Source organism: Harpegnathos saltator, unplaced genomic scaffold (genome assembly GCF_003227715.2).
Source record: "Harpegnathos saltator strain DR-91 unplaced genomic scaffold, Hsal_v8.6 scaffold171, whole genome shotgun sequence".
NCBI lineage: Eukaryota > Metazoa > Arthropoda > Insecta > Hymenoptera > Formicidae > Harpegnathos > Harpegnathos saltator.
In genome coordinates, this window is record NW_020229952.1 from 1,093,861 (window position 1) to 1,121,249 (window position 27,389).

Consider the following 27,389-nt stretch of genomic DNA (forward strand, 5'->3'; position numbering starts at 1 on the left):
TATTTCACTCCGAGGAAGCTTGGCAATGACGTGATCATTTCAGGTTGCTGCTACATCTTGCACAAAATTTTTTCAGTTTTATTCTTTCGATAAACTGTCTTAACCTGATGCAACAATGACGACTTACGCAGATGACACCGGTAAGTGAACGGTGAAAGAAAATAATATAACCTGACCGATGGGGTCAGGTTATGTACTCGATGTTAGTTTACTATTCTTTTTATATTACACGTTGCATATATACGTAATATATATTGATGAAATATTAATTCAAGCTGCAGGAGGGAATGGTCAGTCACCGATCGACCTGATTGATAAAATTGCGCGTCCTATGAGATTCCCACCGTTAATTTTAAACGGGCACTGGTTGAAAGATGGGAATGCAACTTTGTTCAACAACGGAGTGACAGGTAATTCAGTTCATTCTAAATTTCAAGCCGTGCTCGGGCAATCGATCGGACTCGATGAATATCTTCCTTTGTCGAATCAGCGCAGATTTTTCTGAGCGGCGATCGAATCCCGTCGACGGTATCCGGTGGACCGCTCATGAATGATGAATACGAATTTTACGATGCGCATTTTCTTTGGGGAGAAGAAGATTGCAGGGGCGCTGAACATACGATCAACGGTACTTGGTAAGAAAACATTACGTCATGAGGACCCCGACATTAGATATATACTCGATTAGCGTGTTTTCTTATCAATCACAATATTTACGAGAAAAATATTTTTAATATTTCACTCTTTCATTATATACTTGAAAAAAAAAATCGTAGGTTCTCCATGGAATGTCACATGGTGCATTGGAACCGGAGATATTTAACTTTTGATGAATGTCTCAAGCACAGAGACGGTTTATGCATATTAGCCTATCTATTTCTGGTATGCCGATTTGCACACAAAATGTGCACACACGAACATCTATCTTTATTCTGATTCAAATTATGAATCAAATTGTCTTGCAGGTGCAATCAGGATCTTGTCAGTGGAACAATATCAAATTTGAAAGGATCTCGGAAAATTTGAAGAACATTCAGAACGCTGGCTCGGAGACGAAAATTCCGTCAAGTAAATGTCCAGGAAATAGAGATTGTAGTATAATCTCAAGTTGTGCGATATTTCAGATCAAATGATACTTCAAAAATTATAGATTCTTTATCTTGGATGAGAATAGCAACAGAATGCCCGAGTTATTACACGTATCATGGATCTTACAATCTTGATGATGTTGATAATCCAGAATGCGCTCAGTGGATCGTGTTTCCAGCCATTACTCCGATACGACATTGCCAAGTGGGTTCTATTTACAGATTACACGATTGTGACTAATCAATTGGGTAATCTTGCAAGATAATTGCCACGTGATGATTATTATTTCGAAATTAATTTGAATACTTATGAATCGCTAAATCTCGTTTAAGGATACATAATGTAATACATGTATAAATTTTAGTAAATTAATAACATTATAATATCAATGAAACTTTCAGGTTAATGAATTTCGAAAGCTGAGGAATAAAAACGGTGAATTCATAAAATCGAATCGGAAGAATATCCGGTCTCTACGAGGACGAAGGATATTTTTAGCAATCTCGTAACCAAAGACTCATATTTTACTTCAGTTTCTATAATTTCCACGTGTATCCGTCAAATTTCTAAATTTTATAATATTACTATGAATCAATAAAAATATTTTTTAATTTTTTCCAAATAATTTAAATCTACTGAAAATTCTGTTTATCATAAAGCTATATATTTGTAATTTTTGTATATTATCTTCTTTCTGCGTAATTCTACGAAACATTCAAAAAATGATGGGATCTGAGGAAAGAAGAAGTCTTTTAAACAAATCTTCATTCGTCGCAATTCTCGAGTTTTTTCTTGTATGATACTCTCTCATATCTCTACAGTTTTTATTTTTACTATTATTTACTACATTATTTAATTAGAGCTTAAACATTATCGTTAATTATTATATTTGTAGTTGACATTAGCAAAATTAACTAGAATAAAGAATTTTGATAGAGAATATAATTTTTGTGTTGAACAATATTACCTGCAGTAGACAGCGTCTGACCGCAAGCGCACTGAATGTCAAACTCTGCTCATAAAATTTATCATATTTTTGTGAGCGCTGGATATCGCTCTTTCTACCTTTGCATAAGGATTAATAGATATTTTATCTTTATTTTCACAAAGTTACAACAACATGGTGCGAAATGATGCGTTTTTTATATATCACGATATAAGTGATTAACTGTGTATAAAAAGTGATTTTATTGTTTATACTTATAACTCTCTAATATACTCTTTATTGGAAATAAAACTACACAGATGAGATATTAGACAGGGAACATCATTTTCATGACAAAAAATTGTTTCAACGCAAAATCAGTTGTATCATCTGAAGGGTTATAACCCAGCTATTCTGTACTTCGCGTCACGTGTACACTTGAATTCACTTATCTGCGTGGTACAATTGGATTTCATCAAAATGTTACTGCAACTTATTAATTTGGACCTTTTAGAAAATATATTGAGAACGGGAGCCGAAAATTTCGCTTTTTGTTTTTTTTCTATTTCGGCCACGTTTAGCGATTTCTGCAACACTGTGCGACGTCTAGAACCGAAGCTTCAACGTTCGCACCGATCCGCGCGCTCGATCGGCCCGACGCTGCCGCCCGGAGTCGGTCGCTTGCGACGCGCGGCGTGTTGAATGGGGTGGTGTGGGGTTAATCCGCATTCCACATACTTTTCTTCTTTCTTGAAAACCATACCGCACGCGGTGACGCGGATGCGGATAACAAAATCTTGCCCTACTTCCTACAACCTCGCCCCACTTACGCGACTCCACCCCACCAAAGCCTACATGGTCGTTCACCTCACTTTAGAAGAGCACAGCATGAAAACAAATATAACTCACCGGCGCGCCGGCAGATGTCAGCGTCGTGATCGAATACCGAACCGATGTCGAGACCGCAACTTTAAACGGCTGTAACTTGCCAACGACTCGGTCGGTAGCGACATGAGATAAAAAGCAATCTCTTCGACACACCCTCTTGCGCCTGTCCATGCCGCTCTGTGACTGCCGATTCCAAAGAATCGAGCGTTGTGGTTGATTAAAACACGGCAAACACGATTGAGCGAGCAACAGGTTTATTCGCGACAGAATCGTTCAGCTTCCTCTTCCAATGACAAGATTGATATTGTGATACTACGATTCAAAGAAAAGGAATAATCTATAATCCCATTCTCGATATTCATAAATTGCATCGTCGTACGATCTGCATTGTGCAAGACGCAAGAAAAACGGAAAGAGATTCACTTTTATTACAGTCTCTTTCATCATCATTAAGATATAAATTAAAGAAGAAATTCGAGATATTCAACAGTCAACGGTACACTTTCCTAATATTCACCAAACAAATTACCTTATCATCATCATCTTCTTTATATTACAGTTTGAAAGCAGGCACAATCGTCTGCGTTATGCCTGGGAATTACTTTTCCGGCTGGTAGAGTCTGTTGAACGAGTCGATAATGGCGCAAGCTCGTTCTATCGCTTCTTCCAAAGCTTTATACACGCGAATGAAGAATACGTCTTCGTACAGCTGAAGATTTAAGGTCAAAGTTCCCCGTTCGCTTTGTGCTTGTGTATTCTGCGGTTGCTCGATCGCCGTTGCGCCGTGCATTCTTTGCGAGCTATCACTGGACTCTCGCGGGGACAGTATCGGGCTTTGTGGATCTCGACCCACTTCCGGCGAGGCTGCGGGCTGCTCCGCTCTCACGAAGCTGTGGCTCTTCACGAAATCGCTCTCAGCTTCAAAGAGATTCGCGAAAGCACACAGAACGGCGTACACGGCGTCGCTCTTCCAATCGTTCCAATCGACGTCGTACAAAGTGGACCTGAGACACTGTTTGCAGAGCTCGTAGAACCGAGCGAGCGCGTCTCGCCTGCGGTTCGTCTCTCCGACCTGCAGAAGAGCACCCCGCAAGGTGTTCAGCGACAGGTCCCAGGGTGGCGCGTCCTCCCCGGCGACGTCGCCGTACATCTCACGCAGCTGCGTCACGACGCTCGGGTGATAGAAGTAACAGGGATTCAGACAGCGGAACAAGTCGCTGTCCAAAAAGAGTGCTTGATAAGGCGGCTCGACCGGCCTGCGGCCGTGTTCCACGCCGGCCACGACCTCCTCGACGACGGAGCGTACGACTGAATCGCGGACACAGCGAGCCAAGTGCTCATCGATCGCTCGATCAGCCGACGACCCTCGGGTGTCGATCGCGCAACCCCAGAGACGAAACACGAACGCCGAGGTGCTCAGACTCGGCTCTGTGACGAGCCGCCAGTTCTCGCTGGAGATCCCGTGGGCGCGAGGTTTATACCACACCTTGATCCTCGCGAGCTGTCCGGGAAGCACGAGGTCCTTCGTCTTGTTGAAGAAGAACGAGCTGCCACGACGTCGGGTAGACGCGCCGGTCAATCGCAACGACGAGTCTCGCCAGTGATACAAGATAACGCGGGTTCCTCTGTTCTCGAGGACGATCTCCTTCTCGACCATCTGGTCGAGCTTGCCCTCGAAAGTTAGGGACCACGTAATAGTCTCGGCGTCAGTCGCTTCTACCTTGGCGGGTCTCCGCCAGAGGAATTCCCGACCTTGGATCTTCAGAGCTATCGTCTGCTCGATGTCCCCGCATGACTCCTCCTCTTCGTCGGGTCTCGTGATGGATATCGGCGGGATTCGTGGTGGCGGCTTCTTCTTCTTCTGCTTCTTCTTCCGCAACATCTGTCCTTTGACGGCCAACGCCGCGGTTTCCGGCTCTTTGGGGAGCAGCAGTGCGATCTCTTCGGTCAGCTCGAGCTGCCGCGTCTTCAGGTACTCGCTACGCCTCCAGAGCTCTGGCTTGGATCTCACGAGACCTCGCTCCTTCGCTGTCAAGTCTGGTAAGCCTACGCGCATTAAGTCGGGAGGCAGGTTCAGCTGCCTCCTCGTAAGCGTCAACGACACTTCAGGCAGGGAAGCGTCGTCGCGATCCGGCAGCAACTCGGCTGTCCTCCAGAATTCCGGCCCACCGCGGTACTTGTCGGGGATCACGGGTACCGGGATGGCCGCGTGTTCCATCAGCTCCTTCGTCTCGACGCGCGAGCGATATCTCTCCGAGGAGCTGTGCAGCTGATCGGCCTGAGAGCGGCCAGTGACTCGTTCGATGCGTCGGCTCAGTTTCTTCCGGTCCGTCAACCACTTCCGCCAGTTCGCCAGGCGGCGGTCTTCCAAAAGGGGCTCGTCATCGCGCACGAGGTTATCCGTGGCCGTCACGATCGGTATGCGACTCTTCTTCCAGGCAGGCGGCTTGTCGGCGGGCTTGCCGATCTTCCGCGCGAAGTCCATTTCCGTCGCAACAACAAGTGACACGTCTTAAATCTTATCTGCAAATGTCCGGTGAATTATCTTCGCCTCTCGAGTGAAAGAGTCGAAGTAGCTCGTTTCATCTTCGAACCTGTTGTACTCTCTCTCTCTCTCTCTCGCTCGACACTCGACACCTCCTATTCTTTCCTTCTCTGTTCGACGTGTGTACACGCATTCGCATATATTTATCTCATTTTACGTTACATATTTACATTTATGTATTTTACATCATGAAGCGCGCGGAGATACGATATCAGCAGCGGTATTACGTATCGACGAGCAGCGTCGCTCGACGTGAACTTTGCGCTGATAGAAATGATTGAACGTCGTGCTTGAGGCAGTTACGTGAATCCATCAATCAGCAGCGGTGCGTTGCATCGACATGAGCTTTCCGGCAGGTGCGACGTGTAAATAAATATTGCACTGTTCATGAGAGCTGTGTGTAATCAAGCTTCCGTCCGCTTTCGCATTTAGACATTTACGAGCGCAACAAAGAAAAGGTCGGGGCGATTCGACAATTGGCCGGCGTCGAAGGCAAGCTGGAGTCACCGATCGACTTGAATATCGCTCATATGAAGACCACAGAGCTGAATCCTTTGCAGTGGTGCAATTACAACGTCATGCCGAAGAAATTGAAGCTCACCAACACCGGCTACACCGGTGAGAGAGGAAGCGAATTCGCGCTCGGTCGAAAACAGCGTGCAGGACTAATCGCGGATGGAATTAATAATCAGCGGTACACGCGATTATTGTGAGCGTGAGATTGTTCGTGGAAACGCGACGGCCCTTACTTCTTACAGTGCTCCTGAGCGCGAAGTGGGAATTAGAACGGCCGTGTTTGCGCGACGGTCCTTTCGAGAGCAGTTATGTCTTCTCGCAGATCCATTTCCACTGGGGCGAGACCGACATGAACGGGAGCGAGCATCGCGTCGACGGCGAAAGGTTTTCTCACTGAATTTACCGTCCGCTCGCAATGCACATTTACCTATGCTTTTAACGCAAATGCGTCCATGCTAAGCATGCCAATGGAACTGCACGCGGTGCATTTTAAGAGCGATTACGAGACCCGGGAAGCGGCTCTTCGCACAGACGACGGCGTTGCCATTTTGGTGTACTTATTTCAGGTATTAAAGAAGAAAGATTACTTGGGAGATAAAAAACTCGGAGAGAGAGAGAGAGAGAGAGAGAGAGAGAGAGAGAGTGTTTAAAATAATTTTAATCTTTGAAGTAATTTAATGCACGAACTTCTGAATTAAGCTACTTTTCTCCGCGCGGTTCTCTCACGGAGGGAAATGTGCGTTTTTAATATATCCCTCGAGATGAGTGCTTTGTCAGGCGAGCGGTAATATCCTGTGAAAATAAGCTCGGCAAACAATAGGCGCGCGTTGAATAATATCGCTCTATAGTTACAGGCAGACTCTAATCCACTTTTCGACGACATCTCGCGGGCGTTGCCTCACGTCCGAGCAGCCCATTCTTCCGTCCGCTTAACGCCCTTCCTCATAACGAACATCATGCGATGCTTTCAACGCGATTACTTCGTGTACTGGGGTTCCGTGAGGATGATAAGCTACGGGAACAGCGTACTTTGGGTAATAAGCAGAGAACCGTTAGGAATATCCGCGGAGCAAGTAAGTCGCGCCGTGGTGCGAGAATTTACCGTTTCACCGGTTCAGCGATTATTATTGGGTTGGCAACCAGGTGATTGCGGATTTTGTCGACAGATGGATTTTACACTTTCTTTTGTTTCGTTAATGTGTTCAAAGTACCTAACCTATATTTTTTTCTTATTGTTTGGACTTCTACCTTTCATTTAGTGCAAAAATTATATCGATTAGTTGTTTAGTTTTGTTTTCATCCCAATTTAAAAATGGAACAGCAAGACGTGCACTTCAGACATATTTTATTGTATTATTTCCGAAAAGGCAAGAACGCATCGCAAGCACACAAGAAGTTATGTGTCCCCGTATATGGGAATGAAGCCTTGAAAGAAGGGCAGTGTCAAAATTGATTTGCCAGATTTCGTTCTGGTGATCTTTCATTGAAAAATGCTCAACGATCTGGCCGTCCAGTTGAAGTCGATGAGACCCATATCAAGGCCATTATCGATTCAGATCGTCATAGCACAACACGTGATATTGCAGAGAAGCTCAATGTATCGCATACATGCGTTGAAAAAAATTCAAAAAAGCAAATTAAAAATTTTGAATTTTCATTCTTATTTAAAATCCGCGATCACTCGGTTGCCAACCCAACAGATCAACCGACTCGTCGTACGCATCTGACATAATTTGATTGAGTTGCGAATCATTCTCGCGTTTCTTGCCTCGCTCATCTATCCGGTAGTATTTGGCGGAAAGATAAGTATAAAGATACGTATCTGCGGTGCACTTTCTCGTCGAAAGTGACTTACGAGGCTAGTCGTGGTGGTTCCCCTTTAAAGTAAATTTCGATCTCCTCCCGGTTTTCTTTTTATCATTGAACAAAGAGTACAGATGGCGCTGGGAACTAGCCCATCTCTTGCCCGCGCTTATACTTAAACTTGCTATCTAACATATCCTGACCAAAAGGGTTAAAAATATTGCTCTGTTATTTAAATAAAAAATTACCTAAAAGGGATAATCTCTAAAAGAAAAAAAATTCTTCTTCTCTCGGCTCTTTCTTCGAGGCTGCACAGTTTCGCACGCTGTACGACGAACGTAAAATGCCGCTTTTGACGAATTGTCGGCCGTTGCGAGAAAGAGGCGGCAGGAGCGTCTTTCACGCGTGTCCCAGCGGGAACAGATATGCAACGCTTCTGTCCATTCCACACGGTCACAGAGATTCTTGCGCTCAGCAGGACGACGTCGCGGACATTGACAAGAACACAACGTGATTCTTGCTAATTATCGTATATTTATGTAATTACCATAGAACGTTGATACAATACGACATTCGCGGATCCGCAATGTTGCTATTATTGTTACTTACAAATATAGATCGTGTACGAAAATTTATGCAGTGTTCACTCGCTCGTCATTCTTTTCCCATCTGTACCGCGAGTGCGTGTCTTCGAAAGTGTCATTGCTGCATTATTTCCTTCTCCTGCGACGTCGCTTGGTTCTCTCCTTCTCGAGGTTACACCCGCGGTAAAAGGAAGCGCAATCGATCCCGCCCAGGCCGAGAATGGACGCTTTCACAGAGTCCAACATTGCCGACCACGGAGACTTGCTCAACACCCTGCCTGACAACCAACTCATACCCAAGCTGAAAAGGTCGGTCTCGACGTTAACGACGATTTCAAGGTGAGAACTTTGAACTGCCGACTGCTGATACTCTCCGTCGACCAGTTCTCGCAGGATCACCCTCACAAGAGAAGACCCTCCCTCGCCGAGAGAGACAGAGAGAGAGAGAGAGAGAGAGAGTGAGAGGAAACCGTCGAGTTACAAACTATTACCTCCAAACGGGAACCCAGATCCTACGGCTGTCGTTGGTCACCTTGGAGTATTGATTATCTTCGCACAGTATCCTGCGCAGACAATTGCCGGAGTCCGTTTCGGCAATCATCGCCGCTTCTATGGACCTCAGAACGCGATACGCCAGGTCGTTCAAGTCCTCATTGCTGGCGGAGGATAAAGGAACAGGGAATGCGTCTCTCTTGACACGTGCCCTGCCGGTGGTCATCATCATGGGCGGATTGTTCTAAAACACAAGAGACATCTCAACCCCGTTACATTGCGACGCCTGACAAGCCTGCGCGTCGCACAACATACTGTGTGTTTCGGCAAATGACTGATTCGGCGGTCTTCAAATGAGGCAGAATTTGCATACCGTGGCGTTCATCAGTAACTGAATGATGAAGAGTCCGAATGCCAAGAAGGCAAGCGCGGTGAGCGCGATTTCGAAGAAATCCTTCACCGACAGATCGTGGCCCTTGCCTTTGGAGTAGGAGGGCCTGTGGTACTCTTCCCCGTGGTCATGATGTTGCGGAGGCGCGTAATAATACTCCTCATGGATGGACGGGAAGAAGTCGCCGTGCTGGCCGAAATGCTCGCCATGATGGTGACCAAACGCCGGCCCGTAATGGAAGCTGTGATGTCCCGCCGACGGCGACATGTCGCCTACTCGATGGAACATAACAAAGATCATGCGTCAGCGTGATGTCTCGTGCATGCGCGACTCGCGTGATTCCGCTGTGGCCTTTGGGGGGGGGGGGAGCTTTTACCTTCGTGAGACGGATCGTAAAGGCCCACTTTTCCGGATGGCAGAGGAGCTTGCATCGCGTAACCCGTCACCTCGCCGTCAAACTCCTCGATGTCCTCGTGTTGGACGTCTTGTTTCTTCGTTATCTTCTTATGAGGGGCGGTATAATGCCGGTACACGTCGTCCAAGGTAGTTGTGCTGTTACAGGTGGAAGGTAGTTAGAACTCCTGTTTTGAGAGAGAAATGTGAGAAAAATTCGCGGTCGATAAAATACTCCTTAAATCCGTGACATTCTAATTTTCCTTCTTGTCCGGCGTTACTTGCGTCGTAGTCGCAAGCGTGATCAGTATCAGCGAGTGGAATATTCAGGACACCAGACATTTCCGCAACTCTTCGATTCGGTGCTTACCGTTGCAGCCAATTTTTATACTTGGAGCTCCCTTCGTCCGACAGTAATTTGTCGTGTATTGTGACATTGTCATTGCCTAGGAAACTGCGCGGGTTGTCGCTCGGCGAAGACTCGGGCCGTCGTTTTGTTCGAGGAGCTGTGACTTCCTTGAAAATTTCTTCCGCCATGTAGCCGTGACAAAGATATTCGTTCATTCTTTTTCTGCTTTTACGCACCGACGGAAAAAAAGAAAAAGATCGGCGTGAAAGCTGCACGTGTGTGCGCACGTTTCTGACGTTTCTTCGCAATTTCTTAACGTCCGCTGATTTCGTTAGGATCATATTTTCAGTCTTACCTGTGGTAATCCATTTCGTTTAACGCTCTGTCGAAAGACCCGTCCGCGCTCTCGTTTGTCGCAGGTTCGTTTGTATCGGAGGTATCGGTACCGTTTTGGTCGATAAATAGAAATGTCCCAGGTAAAAGATCTATGGAAAGTATGTCGTCTTGATCGATGCAGAACTCGTTGCCGTCGTCGAAGCATTCTTGCGCCGATATCGCGCAAATTGCGAAAAGAATCGCGAGAAAGTACATTATCACGTAATCCATAGAACGAGCACTTTTTTTACGAAAACGTGATCAAGTTTTTGACGCTATTCCAGCTGTGTCACGGCAGTTTGTCGCCGAGACACGGAGACGACTGTGAGGAGAAGGCGACACGCTCGTGTGATAATACTCTTGTCCGCTAGATATAATTGCTTTAACCGTAACGTTGCTTAACTGCTGCGTTATTACAGTTTTATCGTGAATATATCGCGGGAGACTCAAGGATAGAAATAATTTTCCACGATTTTAAGTTTCGACGTAGTTGATGAAACACGTTGCACTCGACAGATTTGTTACAGAGATGTGAAAATTATTAGAAAAAAAGAATAATTCTGATTTCCTATCATTGTGATCATTGTCTCAAGTTGTTCTGTTGAACAAATGCTTAATTTGACTTACTTAAATATTAAAATTGTTTGTTATCTGTAATATTTTCTGTTGATTCAAAAAGACTGCACGGGCTTGCATTTCATATTTTATACGATTAAATTATATAAATATGTAACGACACATTTATTATGTTGTATTGGTTTTCGTCGCAAAAAATAAATATGTACGTGTAGAAGACAGCGTGTTACACGTAGCTTGATCAAACAAATCGATACCGCCCCCCGATATCGAAATCGGTAAGGAGAACACACCCGCATATACCTGTAAAAGCGGGACGTCGCTAGAACATCTGCTTAAATCCATAACTAATCCCACCGCGATTGCGGTGACAGTGCCGAGCGATTTACGCGTAACTCGACACTCATGATTAAATACGTTTATTAAAAACCACTTACAACGCTCTTATGAATGTTTCAGCGGCGAAGGGTCTGCCGGGGCGTCCAGGTCGAGGTGGTAAGACAGGGTAATGGGGCCTTTGTTCCCCTGGGAACGCGCTCACCTGTCTAATATCTCGCGAGAGTGGCTATATCTGTACACACACCAAAAGCGGCCAGTTATACGAGCCGAGCTTACTGAAAATTAATCGCGCAGTTTCGAAAGAATCCTCGCGCACACCGTCCTCGTCTCGTCCTTCCGACTGAAATAAACGTTTCTCACGCGATTGTTAATAACGTGGCAGTCGCGCGCGACCGCTCGCGCGGTATACACCGGATAAAGTATTACCGTGGCAAAATTATTTATTTATTTATTTATTTATTTATTTGTCCGCTATTTACCGAGCGAAACGGAAACGGAAATGTGCGACATCTGCAACTTCCTGGAAAATTCTAAATTCTCCGGTGGCTGATATTGATCCGGTTGTTGTTTAAGCGATATAAAAAATATTCGCGAGGGGCGAATAAGTAGGAACGAAGATTGATGACACGAGCGGATAGAAATATGAAAACATTTAAGAGGCTCCTCCTCGCTCTCTTGGAGTTGGGCATATTTTAACGCACGGGAACGCAGGCTGCGTTAAATATTACTTTTCTCGGCAAGAGACGCAGTGGCTTGAAGAGAGAAGTGGTTTTAACTGCTCACACAGCCGAGGCGATCTGCGATCGCGCACTTCCCCGTTTGCGTGAACACGACCCGCGGCGGTTTGTGCACGCGTGAGCTCACCCTCCTTTTCTCAGGTGCTTGATTGATCGTTTCAATTACCTGGCGCAGCGTGCATCAAACGTGAGAGTAAACTTCGCAGCGAGCAAATGGATCGTTTATTCGAAACATTTACGGGAAGAGGCGCGAGGTGGTTCGCGCATAAAGATCGCGAATGTAAGTCGCGAATAATGCGATCGTGCGATCCGAATGCGCACTCGAACGCAACTCGAATGAACGAACGCGTTAATTAATAACGCGACGGGTAAACTCCTCGCGTACGCCAATCAACAGGATCGCGCTATAATTAACGATACAAATCTCGCTCGCGTATGACTTTTGAGTCTGGACAATCTCACCACCTCGAATCCGAATTTACGATCTAGGGATGGAGGGATCTCGGGACGACACCTGACTGCGGAAAATTCCTGAAGAACGCGCTTGAGATTTCACGCTTGCTTCTAGGAAGTAACGTCCTCGGCTGTAAATTAACGTGCGCGTTGACCATGTCGTTACTTCCTCTCTTCGCACCTAACGACACGGCTTAAGCGCATTTCACTTCATGTATTTAAGGTTCAATATTTGTCCCGGTCGCAAGTACGTGTAAAATGTTCAGCCCTGCGTGTAATCGGGCGTGCGAAAAAGCTGGTACGCGACACGAGCGGGAATTCGCGTCTAAACGTAAAACGAACTAGCTCGCAAGTCGTCGCTACGCCATGGCGTTTCCGTTCGATTTGACGGTAACGTCGAGAGGAGATATTCGAGAGAGAGAGAGTATTATCTGTCCACATCGTTTTACGTTAAACTCACACTCGACGCTTTCGCGTCGTCTTTTCAAAAGACACCCGATGTATTCTCGATACTTTAGTCTTCGAATCGAGTTTTATTCTCATCCGTGTACACAAAATGGCATATTGTTCTTCCCTCCCCCCCCTTCCCCCCGGCCGCGCTCCTAACATTTATATAAATTACCGCATTTCGTGTTCTTCGTTGTAGGATAATAGCACTTTCGACGTAATAGTTACGTTATTCGAATTTACGTGGACAGCCGCGGATTAATAACGACTACGTTTCCGGAGCACGACACTGCGTGCTGCTGAGGCGTGTCTAATGTATAAGGAAAGAATAATATACGCTCTTTCGCAAAGACGAAATAACTCAGACGTGAATCGGGCGGAGGATCGATGACAGGGAGCCGCGCGGTAGAAAGGGCTCACAATCGCCATTGGTCCTTTTAGCCGCGAAAGCTTGGAGCCGAGTGGATTTACGGCGTGCGAGGATGAACACTGAGATTGGCACAGGTAGCCCGGAGACTAATGGACGCGCCATTCGCGAAAATGGACCGCATACCGCGGCCGTAAACAGAAATAGCACGATATGCTTCGATAAGGACTATCATCGACGCGGAAAGTCTCGCGGGTCGCGGTGAAAGGAATACGGGAAAATATCACGTGGCATTGAATATTTTCGCCTTATTATGCCTTAAAGACTCACTATCCTGCAGTTAGACGTTTATAAGCTCTGCTTTTTCTCATCCTTTCTTTCGAGTTGTAAATCTTTCGAATAAGCGCGACGCGTCGCTTCGACTTGGAAATCTTGCTCGCGAGAAAATATAATACAATAGTAGCAATAGTAGTTTAGTAGCTTGTGATATCTTGCTGGCAAGGCGTATAATTGTATCGGTGTTTAACGAAGGCGCGAGATTTTATGGACTACAGAGAGAACCACTGCGCATAGTTCGCTAAACGCGTGAAGAAGTGTTTTGCGGTGCTTTTTCACCGCGATGTTCTTCGCGTGGCAGAAGCGTTTATCCATTTGCTAAAGCGTGGACGGGAAAGAGAGAAGCGACCATCGTTTTACCGGCATAAAATTTCGAGATAGAGGGGTCAAAGAAGGCGGCTACTGCGCGAGCGGTGTGCGCGTTTGTGACCAATCGGAGTTTCACCTTTTGATCCCAGATGAACCCTTTCTCGCGGTAGCGAAACCCGCTACTGCGCAAGCCGAATCGTGGCACAAGCACTTTTTTGGGAAAGAACCATAAAACGTGAATGGTTCGATAAAATGAAAATATAGCGGATAGACCAGTCGCGTAGGAATCTGCGAGATTTGTTGCGTCTATATTATGTATATCGTCAAAGGAGAAAAAATAATATCTTGATGCGACGTGAAGCAGATTATGTGACGAGCGTTTATGCGTAATATTGCGTAAACAAAATATATACGCAACTGGAATGAGAGCACTGCGAACCCGAGCGTGTTATTTCGACACGTATAAGCTGAAGCTTTCTTCACGCGTTTCTTGTCGTTTCTGAAATCACGTCATTTGATGCATTTCGATATCACGCGTTTAAACGCGTTGAAACGCGTCAAACGACGTGATTTAAGACGACAACGATGATTTCAGGAGACAAGATACGCGTAAAGGAAGCTTCAGCTTATACGCGTCAAAATAACACACTCGGGTCTACAGTGAGGAGAAAGGCGTATTAACGTTCATAAATTAAAGTTCATCTCTCTTCGACATACGCGCAACACTTTCACAACAACAATCATGATCAGCGAATGATCATACAAGTGCAAAATCTCGGGAGAAAGAAATGATGGGTCTTACAAATATATATGTTATATTTGTCTACTCTTGTGTATTTCACATTCGTCGTATGTCGCTTGAAAGTGGCTAAACTCTGCGAATTAAATACTCCAAATCGATGATGAGGGGAATAGACGATGATTCGCGCAGGTGCTACAAGCGACATGATGAAATTTGAAAGCTGCAATAATAGGTGTAAAATAGGAAATCAACTGTAAACCGCCACGTTCCTCTGTGATCCCTACTCCGAGATCGGAGATACCGAGTAAGTGGGGGATCTCCGAGGTGCGAGATATTTTCCAGCTTCGCGGGATGACCTTCCCTTGGGAGGCTGGTGGGGATGCTGGGAGGTCCTTCTCTGGACCACAGACACGTGCCACTTGTCATACTTTCGGAAGTACTTGCTTTCGGGCGGTTCGGAGGGAGATTAGTACGCGATCAGGTGTGATCGGTCGAAAGGATATAGCGCGTGTTAAACCGCCTGAATGTACGATCTACCTGTAAATAAATATTTTTCATCGTCGAATACGATTTACTGGCATTTATTGGCAAAACGCGCGCCAGCTAATCTCTGCTAATTTCATCGCGCGGCGATGGATACGTGGATAATTAAGGACGACGTTTGCACCACAATCGAGTCATAAATTTAGCAATATTTTTACGACGCGTACGAAAGAGGAAACGTGAAAAGAAGCGTCAGGCTGCACAATAATCCAGTGTCGAATGCGCTGTATCGGAAGTGCGCGAATTTGAGTTGAGACTGAACTTGAACGGAAGTGAAGTGATACCGAGATCGCATCGACTGTGCCGATCGACGTGAATCGATGATTTTTCGCAACATGGAACTCTGCCAGAACCGCGAGAAAATGAGCGACGCCGTTTACGATCTTCGCCGAACGAGATCGCTGTCGAGCGAGAACGAAGTCTTCTTGATGAACCACGACGAGCGAGACTGTAAATCGCCGGTCGCTAATCGGGAGTCCGTCGAATACGCGTCCGACTCCAGCTGCGAAGGTTACAGAGAGTTTCAGAAACAAACACAGGGTGGAAGAAGAAATTCGTCCCCGATAGCCGCGTCCAGCGCTTTCACTATCGACAGCATCCTCGGAAGAAGCGAGAAGAGAGATCAAACTTCGAGGATGATGACGGAGACTAGTCCCGGCGACAGAGAAGAGGATCAGGACGAAACAGACGATAGGACCGAAGGACATTTTGTCAGACCTACCGCGATACCGGCCACTCGTCCTGGTATGTAAAATATAAAAATACACGCTGTGTATGTATCCTTGAGAAATTCGCGCGAATATATTGAGTAAATCACTTTTACCTTCTCCTTTTTCCAAAATAGTTTTTCTATAAAACTTCGTGTCTCACGAGACGGCGCCTAATATTCACTGTTGATTCACTGTTAACATAAGCAACTTGCTGCGATAAAGGTTAAATAGGTAAAATATTTATCTTTATTGTTTCTCTTTAAATTAATTCTAGTACGAAATATTTTACGACGAGAGAGAGAGAGAGAGAGAGAAGCCTGATATATGTTTGTCACTATCGGTAATGGCGCTTGCGCTTATTTCTAAGTCTTTAAAGGTAAATTCAATAGAACATGAGAAAACACATCGTCTCGGAAATTTGCAGGCGATAATTATCGTATTGTCTCAAGAAAAAGAAAAGATTTTATGGTTTCGTAGATATAGAAGGAAGTTTGTACAGCCATACGGGACTGCCGTATCCTGAAAGCACGTTACCCGACCCTACGGCGTATTCTGCAACATCACTCGCATCGGCCTCTTTATTGTACAGTAGCTGGTTTGCTCAAACAAAGCCTGGCCAACTGTTTGGCTTGCAAGGTAAGTTCGGGAACTTGAGACACTTCCGGTTGACGCGTTAAATGAGAGCATACGGTCCGATTTATTCTTGACACGCTCGATTCGAGATTGCCGCATCTCCGGAAAAAAGAAACGTCTTCTGTGCAAAACACACACCGGGCGAATATTCGAGGAACGCGCGAAAGAAAGTTAGTTACAGATAGCGGAAATGCTATAATACTTTCGGCCGTGTCCGGGAGGCACGAACATTCTCGCCGGTGTGAGAATCGCGCGACGACAAAGAACTCTAATTATTATCCACTTGTAATAACTTACCGCTGTAATTCCATTTTCGCGAACAATGCTGAGAGAGGTATAACGCGGGGCATCCCTCTTTCCCGGCTTCAACGAATATTGGATATTACACGAGGCGTCTGCAGTAACAGCTTTTCGACACGCGAGGCACACATCAGTGGCCCAGTTGCTGCCCTCCCCTGTTTTCGGCACGTTATCGGCGTGATATTAAATGCTTAGCCGCCTGGAGAACAGGGAATTACACAAATCGCAATGTTCCAGCCGTTCTGGCTTTTAGCGTCACGCAACGCGTCTCGCGCATATTCCGCTGTTCTATTCGGCCGATCTCTTCAGCCGATTCAGCAACTTTGGAATACTTCGTGGATTGCTTCGAGTGCGCAATGCGAGTCCGTTCGTCTTGACGAAAATCTCCGCGTCACGAAGCCTCGCTTGTTAGCTCTCGCTTGAAAATCCCAGACATTTCGCGGCTCCGAAACAAGATTGAAATCCGCCGCCATCGCCGATCTCTCTTCCCGGCTACTACTACCCGCCATGCTGTTAGGTGCCCATTTATTAACACGGCCGGTCTAATCATCTTTCGCGAAGGTGTTAAACGTCTCTGTACACTCGTAAATCTTGGTACCGCCGGTTCTTCTTTTTCGTAGGCATTCCGTTTTCCGCTCGCGATGCGGCAGTCCCCCCCTTTCTGAGAAACGCAATCAGCTTACCTGCGATTCGTGCCGATTAATTTTATATTCGAAGCTACACATCACGCACGTTAATTCACTCGGTGCCGGTGACGCAACGCAGAGCCGACAGACAGTGCGTGCTTCGCCGCCTTGCACTTGCCTTGTCTCCCACCCACTCCCCGTTAGGACAGGTCTTAGATAAACAAATGTTTTGCACTGTTGTGCAGCTCAACAGACGCCAGGCGCTTCTTGAACATTATTTGCGGAACACACGGTCGCGCCATCGAGAGTTTCCTATTTTGAACACGGAGTGTCACGCGTGTCGCAGCATTTTGAATCCGCGTGACGGGCTGCGCGCCGATTTGCACTGACTGAATAGCTAAGCTGTCACTTCAGCAAATCAGACGCAGGTCAAAACATCTCGGAGACCACCATTTTCACGGCGATAATGAGACAAAGGGTACGATACGAAGTGTCGCCGATATATTCTACCTGGTGAAACTGTGCCGTTCCTCGTACTCGTATAGGCTATGCGCTGGTAGGGTCCACGTGAAAACGGAAAGGTCTTGTGCAAACACGCGACATCTATTTGTTGACACGTCGTGTAAGGGCCGCGCAGCTAACTGATGATTAAACACGAGAAAAGAGCAAAAAATGTCTATTTCTATGTGAAAGCATCGCGATCTTGGGAGCCTCCGTCGAGGCGAGACCGTGGCTATTTTCAGGATTCCACGAACAAATAATGCCGCGGGAACAGCGAGTTACTGCTCGTATTGTTGACAATTTGTGACAAGGCATTAACACAGGAATAGATGATACATACTCTCTCACTCGCAGCTCGGTCACGCGCACTACACTAGGAAAAAAAATTTAGTCTCTCTCTCTAACAAAACTGTTTAGTTGAGGGGTTTTTTAATAGCAACCAAATATCTCGTTTTATATAACAAAATATCTAATTGTCTCAACTAAATATATTTTTCTGCTTTGTTCTCTGGAGCAAGTGATTTTGTTCTTAGACTTGATATATAAAAATTAAGCATCTTAGTTATTTTATCCATAAAAATTACACAATAACGAAATATTATTTCACATAAACTAAAATAATGCCCAATGGGTACTATTCTGTCCTTCTGTGAGCACTAAAATTTAGATTTTATATATTAAGAAAAAATTATACAATAGTATTTTTAACAAAATTCATACAGTTAAAGCTTTCTGGTTGCTATAACAAAAGTATTACGTTACACGAACAAACTGTAATCAAACAAGATATTTCTTTACAGGAACTAAACAGTTTTGTTGGGGATATTTTAACCAAATTATTTTGTTGTTGCAACAAAATTTTGGTTCACGCAACAATACATTTTTTCTAATGTACAAAGAATATTCGTAGAAATCATCGTGCAAACGCGATGGAGGAGGCGATTCTTTGTGTATTACGAGTAACACGACGAGAATGCAGAATAAAATTCTACCACCTTTACACACTTTTAGCGCCCGAGTTGGTATGGTTTTTTAACGATCTCGCTGTCGAATTTATTTTGACGGGATGTAAACTTCAACGTTGTGGATAAAGAATGAAGGAAGAAGCACAATAACAGTGTTATTCGTCAAATAATAGCCAAAGCGTGGCCGTTAGACATTTTTTTCTATAAATATTAAACAATTATCGTATCCTTACGATTTGCTCTTAGTATAAATTAACAAATTGTGAGAGAATATTACAGAGAGTATTGGACAGAGAGTTCAGGCAGAAAAAAGACGAGGAAAACCGTCATCTTTTGCAAAGCGGCACACTACATAGTAGCTGTTGTTGTTATTCCAGAATGTCGCGCGGGCTTCGTTATTTGTGCTCAAACGCAAATGACTCGCGGATATTTGCCGACGTGGTTATCAATCGCCGTATTGTTTCAGCGCGGCTAATTACGTTATAATATCTCATATCTTCTTTTCAAAGGAAATGTGTAGTACTTCTTTACACTACGACGATAATCGCATCCAAACGCTCTCCGTCATAAACTGTTTGCGCAGCTCGTTGCCGCTCCGCCTGCGATGTTGACAGTAGGATGTCACACATTCCGCAAACAGTCCCACACGTTTTAGACACGTTCGGTAATTCTAGACAGGGCTCGATGGACGCGCCGAAATCGTAAGGAGATGGTAATTGAGCTCGAGCCGGCGAAGTTGGCCGAGCAATTAAGAGCCGTGATTAGAATATTAAATTTTCATTATCACGGCGATAAATCTTCCCGAGTGCCAGAGCGTCAGAGAGCTGTCAAGAGCCTCAGGAGACGTTCGCGCAATTAGCAACGGCCGAGATGTGAACATCGGCGGAGCCCGTGAGATTGACACTTTTCTAGCCTCGTGACGATTGATAATCACCGCCAGTCGCGACCTAATATTGACCGTATCATTGCAGCGCGCGCAATCGCGAGGATCACACCGATAATAATGTAGCGCGATCATTTTTGTAGCACCTAAACCGAGCGGCAGGAGGTCGAGGAAGCCGGGTATCGATCGGAAACCGCGTCAAGCTTACAGCGCGAAACAACTGGAGAGACTCGAGGCGGAGTTCAAGGTGAGTTTACCTGTCACCTGCGCTTTCATCTTCCACGACACTTTAATCTATTCCCAACGCGCACTTCCAACACGCCAGGGCGCTCAATATTTTCGTGTTCGCAGATCGACAAGTATCTCAGCGTGAGCAAGCGGATGGAACTGTCCAAGTGTCTGAACCTGACCGAGGTGCAGATCAAGACGTGGTTCCAAAATCGCCGCACAAAGTGGAAGAAGCAGCTGACGTCGCGGCTAAAGATCGCGCAGAGGCAAGGACTCTTTCCACCGACGTACTTCCCGACCACCCAGTACCCTCTCCTGCCGTACTACGCGGCGCCTTTGATGTTCGGCAGCCCGTTATCGGACGACGCGGGCTCTAACTTGCCGGCGCGACCCACTGTATCGTCCTCGGATACGGTCTGACACCGCACAGACTAGAACTACTTGGTCGATCGTCGGCCGGCCGACCGCGAAGTGCAACAAGACCTTTTGTTGGCCATCGCGATGTCTTCGCAATATTTTTCCTGTTCTTTCTTTTCTCTTTTCTCTCGATATCATTACAAGGATGTAACGAGCTGATGTAGATTGCAACGCCATTGTTGATGATTGAAGTACGATTATACATGATCGCGATCTAAAGATTCGCGTCGTTGCGAAGTGATTTCTCTCTCACTCTCTCTCACTCTCTCTCTTTCTCTCTCTCTCTCTCTCTCTCTCTCTCTCTCTCTTTCCTTCTTTCATTTTCTTTCCAGATATGTTTACTGTACATAAGATGCGACGATCGTAAATTTACTTTATGCCTGCTGTGGAATTTTACGCGAGATTGATCCCCGCTCTAGATTTATCCCCGTGACGTTAGTTTCAATGAAATAAAACTAGCGAGTATATTTGAGCAACAGAGGCATACGTGTGCGACGCAAGGGAGGCGATCTCGCGAGATTGCGACGATTTTCCTTGGGCTAGATCGTTTTCGCTGTATATAAAATGCGATAATTGTAGATTTATGTAACAACCACGAGAATTGTGCAGAAAAAAAACGAAGAAAGAAAAAAAAATAGACCAGTGTTCTAGATTTACTCGCGACCTTCTTTCACGTTCCTGATTGCGGAGGAATAAGATTGCGTTCCTGCGAGACCGTCACGTACGAGAGACATGGACAATCGTTTCAAATTGCCGCACTGGCTGTCAGATCGATTGCACTCGCTGTGTGTACATAAAACACGAACGATTACTGATTGATGTAACGTCTACGGGAATTGCATGAAATATACACGAGTTCTGAGCTCGCTCGTGACTTCCCATATTTACGGCAACGGCAAAATAAGATTGTATTCAAGTGGCAGTCACGTGCCAAGCGATAAGAAAGAGACACGAAGCGCTGCATAGGAGTGTCACGTGAGGTGCACGTGAAAATATCACGAAAACAATGCGAAACTAACATACACACACACACACACACACACACATCGATGTGTACGAATGAGCTCGCTAATGTCGCGCGCTGTTTTCGTTTTCCCTCCAAACAGCCGTGAAGAGGATCTTTCAGCTCGCTCGGAACCTCGTGGGACAAAGCTCGAAGGAGTTATATAATTAAGGCTAAAGTGTGTCAGGAAAAAAGCCGCGCTTTAATAAAGAGCGCGATAATAAAAGGAAAGTTCTTATCGCCTGTCAAACTTTGCGAGAATAACGACGTAGAAAGGCTGACGGCGGAAGAAGAGAGCGGAAAGGGGATGGAGCGGTTTTATGCTCGATGAAATAATTACATATACGTAAGACTCGTTGAGCCCTCTCTCTCTCTCTCTCTCTCTCTTTACCGACTCTCGTGCATGAGTTAATGACTCGCGTTCTTCGCTCTCGTGCGAGAACAAAGCTCTTAGCGCGGTTAGCTATAATTTATCGACAAAGATATGGTACGTAGCAGCGACGTAACGCGCGTTATCGAAGGAATTCGTGTGTGCACGAAGCTGAAATTTAAATATACGCTCCATTTAGGGTCGCTCATCTCTCAACATGAAGTTACGTAAGGTTCACGGGTGGATTGCAGATGCGACGTCGTCGAAAGATGAAAGAGAGATATTTGGACTTTGTCAAATCCAAAGGAGAGATCTGAAACATACATCGAAAAGGTCGTCTACGAATAAATATCGCGTTATCTCTCGTCCCTTCGATAAGTTACATTCCGTCGCGCAAGACGGAATGTTCTCTCTTTTTCCCTCTCGACGAAAGAATTCATACAATACCCGTATATACGTATATGTATATCTTTTTTTAATTTTGCATAAGCGGATTAGGAAAGAATGCCGGCGAAAGTAATATCCTCTGGAGAACGCGGTCTAATTACGGGCTGCGATAAAGTCAAGTCGAAGTTGGACGCGGCCGAGCGCCGAAGCAAAACGAAGACAGAATACGAATACGAAATGAACGGGGCGCGCGCGCGCGAGATGCGGGTAATTATTTCTTTTTATTTCCCGACGGGCGACGGCGGACATTAGCTCTCGAGCTCTGGATCGAGCGCGAGATTCAGAAAGAAGACTCTGACTGTCAGGCTGTCCTCTTCGCTCTGCAGCACTTCTCGTCCCTCGGTCGCTCGCTCGGTTTTTCCGCGTTATCGCGTCTGCCGGGCTTATCGGTCTCGCAGGCGGCGTGTCGTCTCGCCGGACACTTCGTCCACATCAGCCCCGGGAATACGCTCAACTTCCTGCGCTTCGCCTTCGCCTTGGTATCCTTGGGCCAGGCGGTCGTACGTCCGGGACACAGCGTGCTGGTCTCGCGCGTCTTCACCTTGACGGACGACTGCACTGTGCGCACCAGCAGGATCGCGCTGCAGCTCTTATCGAGCGCGGCTGTCCCCGCGTGAAATTTATGGGCCGAAACTTGGATGCCCTTGTCGGACCGCTCCGGTTTGAATCCGGCGATCGCCAGCGTGTTCTGCGCGCACAGGTAACAGCAGCTCTTGAGGAAGTCCGCCGGCGCGGCCGCTCGTGCGTCCGCAGCGCGCAAAATTCGCTCCTCGCGCTCGCGCCTCTCTCGTCTCTCCTTCTTTTCCCGTTCCTTGCGTTCCCGTCGTCTCTCCCGTTCTTGCTCGTCGTACCTCCTCGCCTTCCGCTCCTTCTTGCTTCTCTCGGTAACGTCCGTATCGGCTGGCTCTATCGCCGCGCCTTGTTTACGACTTCTCTTGGATTTCTCCGGGGCACTTGGACGGCTTATCGATTCTCGATACGGCGCGCTTGATACACCGGCGACCGCCTCGTCGTCGGGTTTCTCGCTCTCCTTACACCGCTTCTTTATTCGCCCGAGAAGCCGTCTCGTCGACTCTGCCAGCTCGAGTTCGCGCCATATCTTCTTCTTCTTCCTGTAGCAGTTCGCGCACCACAGGCGCGGCTTAACGCCGCACTCGTCGTCGGTGTTCGTCGATTGGTATCTACGTGGCGGCGAATCGACCCCCTGGTGCTTCTGCGACGTTCCGTCGGAAGTTCCCGGGACAGCTGACTGATCCTCCAGCATAGTTTGGACGCACCACTCGCGATTCGCGACGTGCCAATCTAACGGCTGCGCTACGAATTTCAATGATTAATGCGCCGATCTGACAATGATAAATCCCACGGGAACGGTATTAATCGTATTAAAGTATGGAAATACGAGTCGTACGTATCTAACGATTACGATTGCGAGAGCGTCACTCCGTGGCGCTTTAATTCGGCCGTTTAATTAAATTAAAATCCGTTTATTTGCCGTTTTCATCTCGCGCGAGACGCTTTATATCGCTTTTAATACAACAGACCGGAGTTTATTTCGGCTTTCATCGTCGGGAAGAAAAACGATACGCCGCAGGACGGAAAATTGAAGTCGGAAATGAAGTAAAAGCTTCCCCTCCCGCCCCCCCCGGAGGAAATGGAGTTATTTTTCAAGTTGATTCACAATGAGCTGAATATACGTTGCTTACTAGATCCATACGTTGAGGGATGCGCGTCGTTTCGCGATAAATGCGTTTCGTACTTTGTTTGCGCGCTTCCCGAGCCAGGTATTTGTTCCTTGCGACCTCGTGATGGATAGTCGTCGTGCGACGTTATGCGAGCGGATCGATTCGCCGTTACGGATTCATCCGAATTCACTGCTGGGCGCATTTTCGTGCAGTCCGACTTTTTTCAGGTCCATTCGTTAAGGTTTAATAATCGCCGGATGCGCTCGCAATTAAATATGTAGCTTCGGTATATCCTACGTGTTGCGGCTGCGTATGCACGTCGAATGAATTATTTCCTCGCGAATATTACTTTGCGAATACATCGGGAGAGGGAAATGAATGAGGGATGAATATGTAATTTCGTTGCTTTAAATGCATACGGCTTTTTCAGACTACACAAGAGGCTACACAATTAGAAGAGGTTATCAGCGTCAGATTAGGTTATCATCGTGAGTCAATATCGCACCTTTCGTGAATAAACGATATTAACGGTATTAAAGAGAGATCACTCTTTCTGATTCTTCCTCGAGTATAAAATTTTTGCTCATCTTCCTGCGGAGAAATGGAGATCGTGCGGTTTCCATTTGATCATATTGAACTACTTTATCAATTATTGAAATTTTGTGTTTTTTGTGACCGGAACTGTCAGCGCCTTCGTTTATTGTTTAAAAGCAATCAACAGCATAGAGAAGCTTTCAGCTCGCATTAAAGAAACATGAACCGATACGTTAGTTAAATATTTTATTTTTAATGCGTACGTACGATAAATTTATGCTATTCCCATTTCCTACGTTAAAAATACGTGTTTTTCCATTTTTTAAGATTAATTCTCAAACGGTGGATTCTGCTTCATTTTTGATGTTTCATGATGTCTTTAATTGCTACTTGATTATAATTTTAATTGTATAATATAAATATATTCTTACGAGTGCATATTATTCTTTCCAATATTTATTATAACTTATTTTCTATATAAGCTTATTATATATTGATTATTACATATAGTATGTCCATTCAAGATTTTGGCGCGGATTTATCTGTATCTTTTATAATTTACATGCTACTTAACTTCTTCTGTTTTATATAGAATCAAAGTCAACAACATATGCATCTGATATGCCGTTGAATCGTGTTATGCAAAAATAAAAGTATCGTTTGTGACGTCAACTTACTGCTGAATTATATTATTGATTGATAAAAATTCGTCTAGTCCATTAAGACTCGAATTATTTGAAAATAAAATGTTTTGAAAAAACTTTGTCTTTCTTCCAAGGAATAAATATATAAAAAATCTAACCTGTCATACTACTTGTGGAAGTGAAGGTCTTGCTAATATCCCACTAGTCCTAACATCTGAAAATAAAACAATCTTCTGATATGTTGCAACTTGTCAGATTCGTTAAAATGCAACCGACTGAATAAAAAACTTTCCGTAAGTAGAAGAAAACAATAAAAATTACCTTCTCTCGTTGAAAAAAGGTCTGCCTGTTTTGAACAATACTACTTGAAAATAACGATTGCTTGTCTTTGAATTCTCCATAATCGAGACAGCAATCTCGATGCAACTCGGGATAGTGGCGGCTCGTAGCGGAGACTGTGAAACTAGCAAATGCCCTGAATACAGCCGTAAGGAGAAATTTCGGACGACGCCACCGGATGGCACTAGCTATACCATTAGACTTAACTATTAACTTAACGGGTCCAACGGATTGTTTTAGCCCGCTAACATCGAGTTAGACAACAGTTTTTCTTCCTAAAGTAGGAAATTAATGGCAGACCGAAAGGACTTCAATCTCCAAGCGGAATGCCTCAACGACGGGTGAGATGGTTTCAACGATATCCTTCCAATTTCGCTCGCCTGAGAACCGCGCAAACGCAAGATACGGTAAGAACATATATACACGATAATCGACGCACGGAGTGGCGAGAGTCGCCATCTCACGACCACAGAGCCGGAGTGAGGAGAAAGAGCGGTGAATCGCGCGACGTCACAACGAGAGCGAGCCAGGGAAGTGCAAAAGCCCCGGCGGTGGCAGGACTGTGTGAACAGCGACAGTGGCGATTGGTGTCCGTGCGCGTGTCTCGTGTCATATATGTGTGCGTGTTTGTTGCTGCTGCGATGCGTCTGCTAAGTATCGAGTGGTCGTCGTCGTCGTCGTCGCCGCCGCCGTCGTCGCCGTCGTCGTCGTCGTCGTTGCCGTCGTCGCCGTCGTCGTCGTCGTCGTCGTCGTCGTCGTCGTCGCCGTCGTCGTCGTCGTCGTCGCCGTCGTCGTCGCCGTCGTCGTCGCCGTCGTCGTCGTCGTCGTCGTCGTCGTCGACGTCGCGCTGTGTGTGAAGAAACGACCAACGGGTCGTGCGCGGTCAGCTGTTTGCGCGAGCGTCGTCGCGAGCGAGCACGCACTGTCGTCGGCGCGCAGTGGAACGGCCGTGTTGGAGAGCGGCAAAGAAACGAAACGGAACAGTGCGAGCCGCGGAAGTTCGCGAGACGAGGGGCGGATCGCCGTCGTGTCTGTGTGTGAGAAAGCGAGAGAAAGAGAAAGAGAAAGAGAGGGAGAGGGAGAGTGTGCCAGGCGGCGTGCAGCGTGCGCGTGCGAGAGCGCGATCTCAACGGGAAAATGATGGCGTAGACCTCGCCGCGCTCCGGAAGCAACGGGACGCGAGGGAGCGAGAGGGAGAACGAGAGACACGAGAGCGAGAGCGAGAGCAGAGGAGGGAAGAACGGGAGAACGAGAGGAGAAACGAGGTAGAAGGAGAAAGAGAGTGACGCGCGCCGCTCGTAGCCGTGGTACGCGTCGCGGTGCTACCGAACGCAGCCGATCATCCGCGTTGTCCGTGAGTGAGCGAGTGAGCGAGTGAGCGAGCGAGCGAGCGCGCGTCGTCGCCCACGTCGATTAGCGTCGTCGGCCGCGAACGAGCGGAGCGCGACGCGCGGAGCGACTCGTCCGCTGGTGATCGAGACGCGCGCGCGGTGCTGGTGGTGCTGGTGCAGTGTTGGCCCGGGTACGACGACGACGAGGAGGAAGAAACAAGTGGAGAAGAAGGTAGTGCGCGATTGTAAAGCGCGCGCGCGCGCGCTCTCTCTCTCTCTCTCTCTCGCCCGTCGTCGCCGTCGCCTATCCTGTTGCAGGCGGCTGTATCGTCGTGCCGTTTCGTGTTGTTGCATCGCGTCGCGCCGCGCCGTGTCGTGTCGTGTCGTGCAGATCGCGTCGTTTGTTTGTTGTGTTTCTCCGCGGATATACTCGCGAAGTGGTGCCAACAACGCCAGGTAGCCAGCGGCGTGTGTCTCGACTGCAGCGGGGAATATAGTACTACGATGATCAGTGACACGTGCGGATACGTTCTCTGCCTGCTGCTGCTGTCGCTGGTACCCTACATCGAAAGCGGTA

The 27,389-nt window shown here is 46.5% G+C and overlaps 7 protein-coding genes across 12 annotated transcripts in view; 4 read left to right on the plus strand and 3 right to left on the minus strand.

Annotated features, from left to right (window-relative positions):
- Positions 1-115: 115 nt before the first annotated feature.
- LOC105191459 (carbonic anhydrase 3-like) lies at positions 116-1,637 on the plus strand. Its single transcript, XM_019845172.2, has 7 exons — positions 116-140; positions 189-410; positions 491-635; positions 777-882; positions 966-1,068; positions 1,151-1,293; positions 1,491-1,637. The coding sequence occupies exons 1-7, from the start codon at positions 116-118 to the stop codon at positions 1,596-1,598; spliced, it is 852 nt and encodes a 283-aa protein (XP_019700731.1). The 3' UTR covers positions 1,599-1,637.
- Positions 1,638-3,500: 1,863 nt separating this feature from the next.
- On the minus strand, positions 3,501-5,387 carry LOC105191460 (MYCBP-associated protein). Its single transcript, XM_011154880.1, has one exon. The coding sequence runs from the start codon at positions 5,385-5,387 to the stop codon at positions 3,501-3,503; it is 1,887 nt and encodes a 628-aa protein (XP_011153182.1).
- A 400-nt stretch (positions 5,388-5,787) lies between these two features.
- Positions 5,788-6,360, plus strand: LOC105191461 (carbonic anhydrase 1). Its single transcript, XM_011154881.1, has 3 exons — positions 5,788-5,803; positions 5,880-6,065; positions 6,206-6,360. Exons 1-3 carry the CDS (start codon positions 5,788-5,790, stop codon positions 6,358-6,360), a joined length of 357 nt encoding a protein of 118 aa, XP_011153183.1.
- A 1,832-nt stretch (positions 6,361-8,192) lies between these two features.
- On the minus strand, positions 8,193-11,593 carry LOC105191446 (uncharacterized). Of its 2 annotated transcripts, XM_011154864.3 has the most exons (7): positions 11,364-11,593; positions 10,331-10,460; positions 9,997-10,197; positions 9,610-9,785; positions 9,216-9,505; positions 8,842-9,086; positions 8,263-8,651 (listed from the first exon to the last, which is right to left on the minus strand). In XM_011154864.3, exons 2-7 carry the CDS (start codon positions 10,342-10,344, stop codon positions 8,477-8,479), a joined length of 1,101 nt encoding a protein of 366 aa, XP_011153166.1. In that variant the 5' UTR covers positions 10,345-10,460; positions 11,364-11,593; the 3' UTR covers positions 8,263-8,476. The 2 variants fall into 2 exon arrangements, with proteins under 2 accessions (XP_011153165.1, XP_011153166.1); XM_011154863.3 differs by lacking the exon at positions 11,364-11,593 and having other exon boundaries at positions 8,193-8,651; positions 10,331-10,805.
- Positions 11,594-15,519: 3,926 nt separating this feature from the next.
- On the plus strand, positions 15,520-21,055 carry LOC105191447 (homeobox protein HMX2). Its single transcript, XM_011154865.3, has 4 exons — positions 15,520-15,943; positions 16,387-16,545; positions 19,961-20,064; positions 20,169-21,055. The coding sequence occupies exons 1-4, from the start codon at positions 15,520-15,522 to the stop codon at positions 20,463-20,465; spliced, it is 984 nt and encodes a 327-aa protein (XP_011153167.2). The 3' UTR covers positions 20,466-21,055.
- Positions 21,056-22,491: 1,436 nt separating this feature from the next.
- On the minus strand, positions 22,492-24,166 carry LOC112588200 (DNA ligase 1). Its single transcript, XM_025297177.1, has 2 exons — positions 23,986-24,166; positions 22,492-23,596 (listed from the first exon to the last, which is right to left on the minus strand). Exons 1-2 carry the CDS (start codon positions 24,164-24,166, stop codon positions 22,584-22,586), a joined length of 1,194 nt encoding a protein of 397 aa, XP_025152962.1. The 3' UTR covers positions 22,492-22,583.
- Positions 24,167-26,252: 2,086 nt separating this feature from the next.
- Positions 26,253-27,389, plus strand: part of kuz (zinc-dependent metalloprotease kuz) — a 134,639-nt gene continuing 133,502 nt past the window's right edge. For 3 of the 5 annotated variants that reach the window (XR_003112653.1, XR_003112654.1, XM_025297169.1), the window contains exon 1: positions 26,253-27,386. Coding sequence is in view for 3 of the 5 variants with exons in the window: in XM_025297169.1 (XP_025152954.1) it covers positions 27,317-27,386 (70 nt within the window). In the remaining 2 variants the exon portion in view is untranslated. The remainder of the gene's footprint in view (positions 27,387-27,389) is intronic. The other 2 variants (XM_025297170.1, XM_011154866.3) reach the window with 1 other exon arrangement.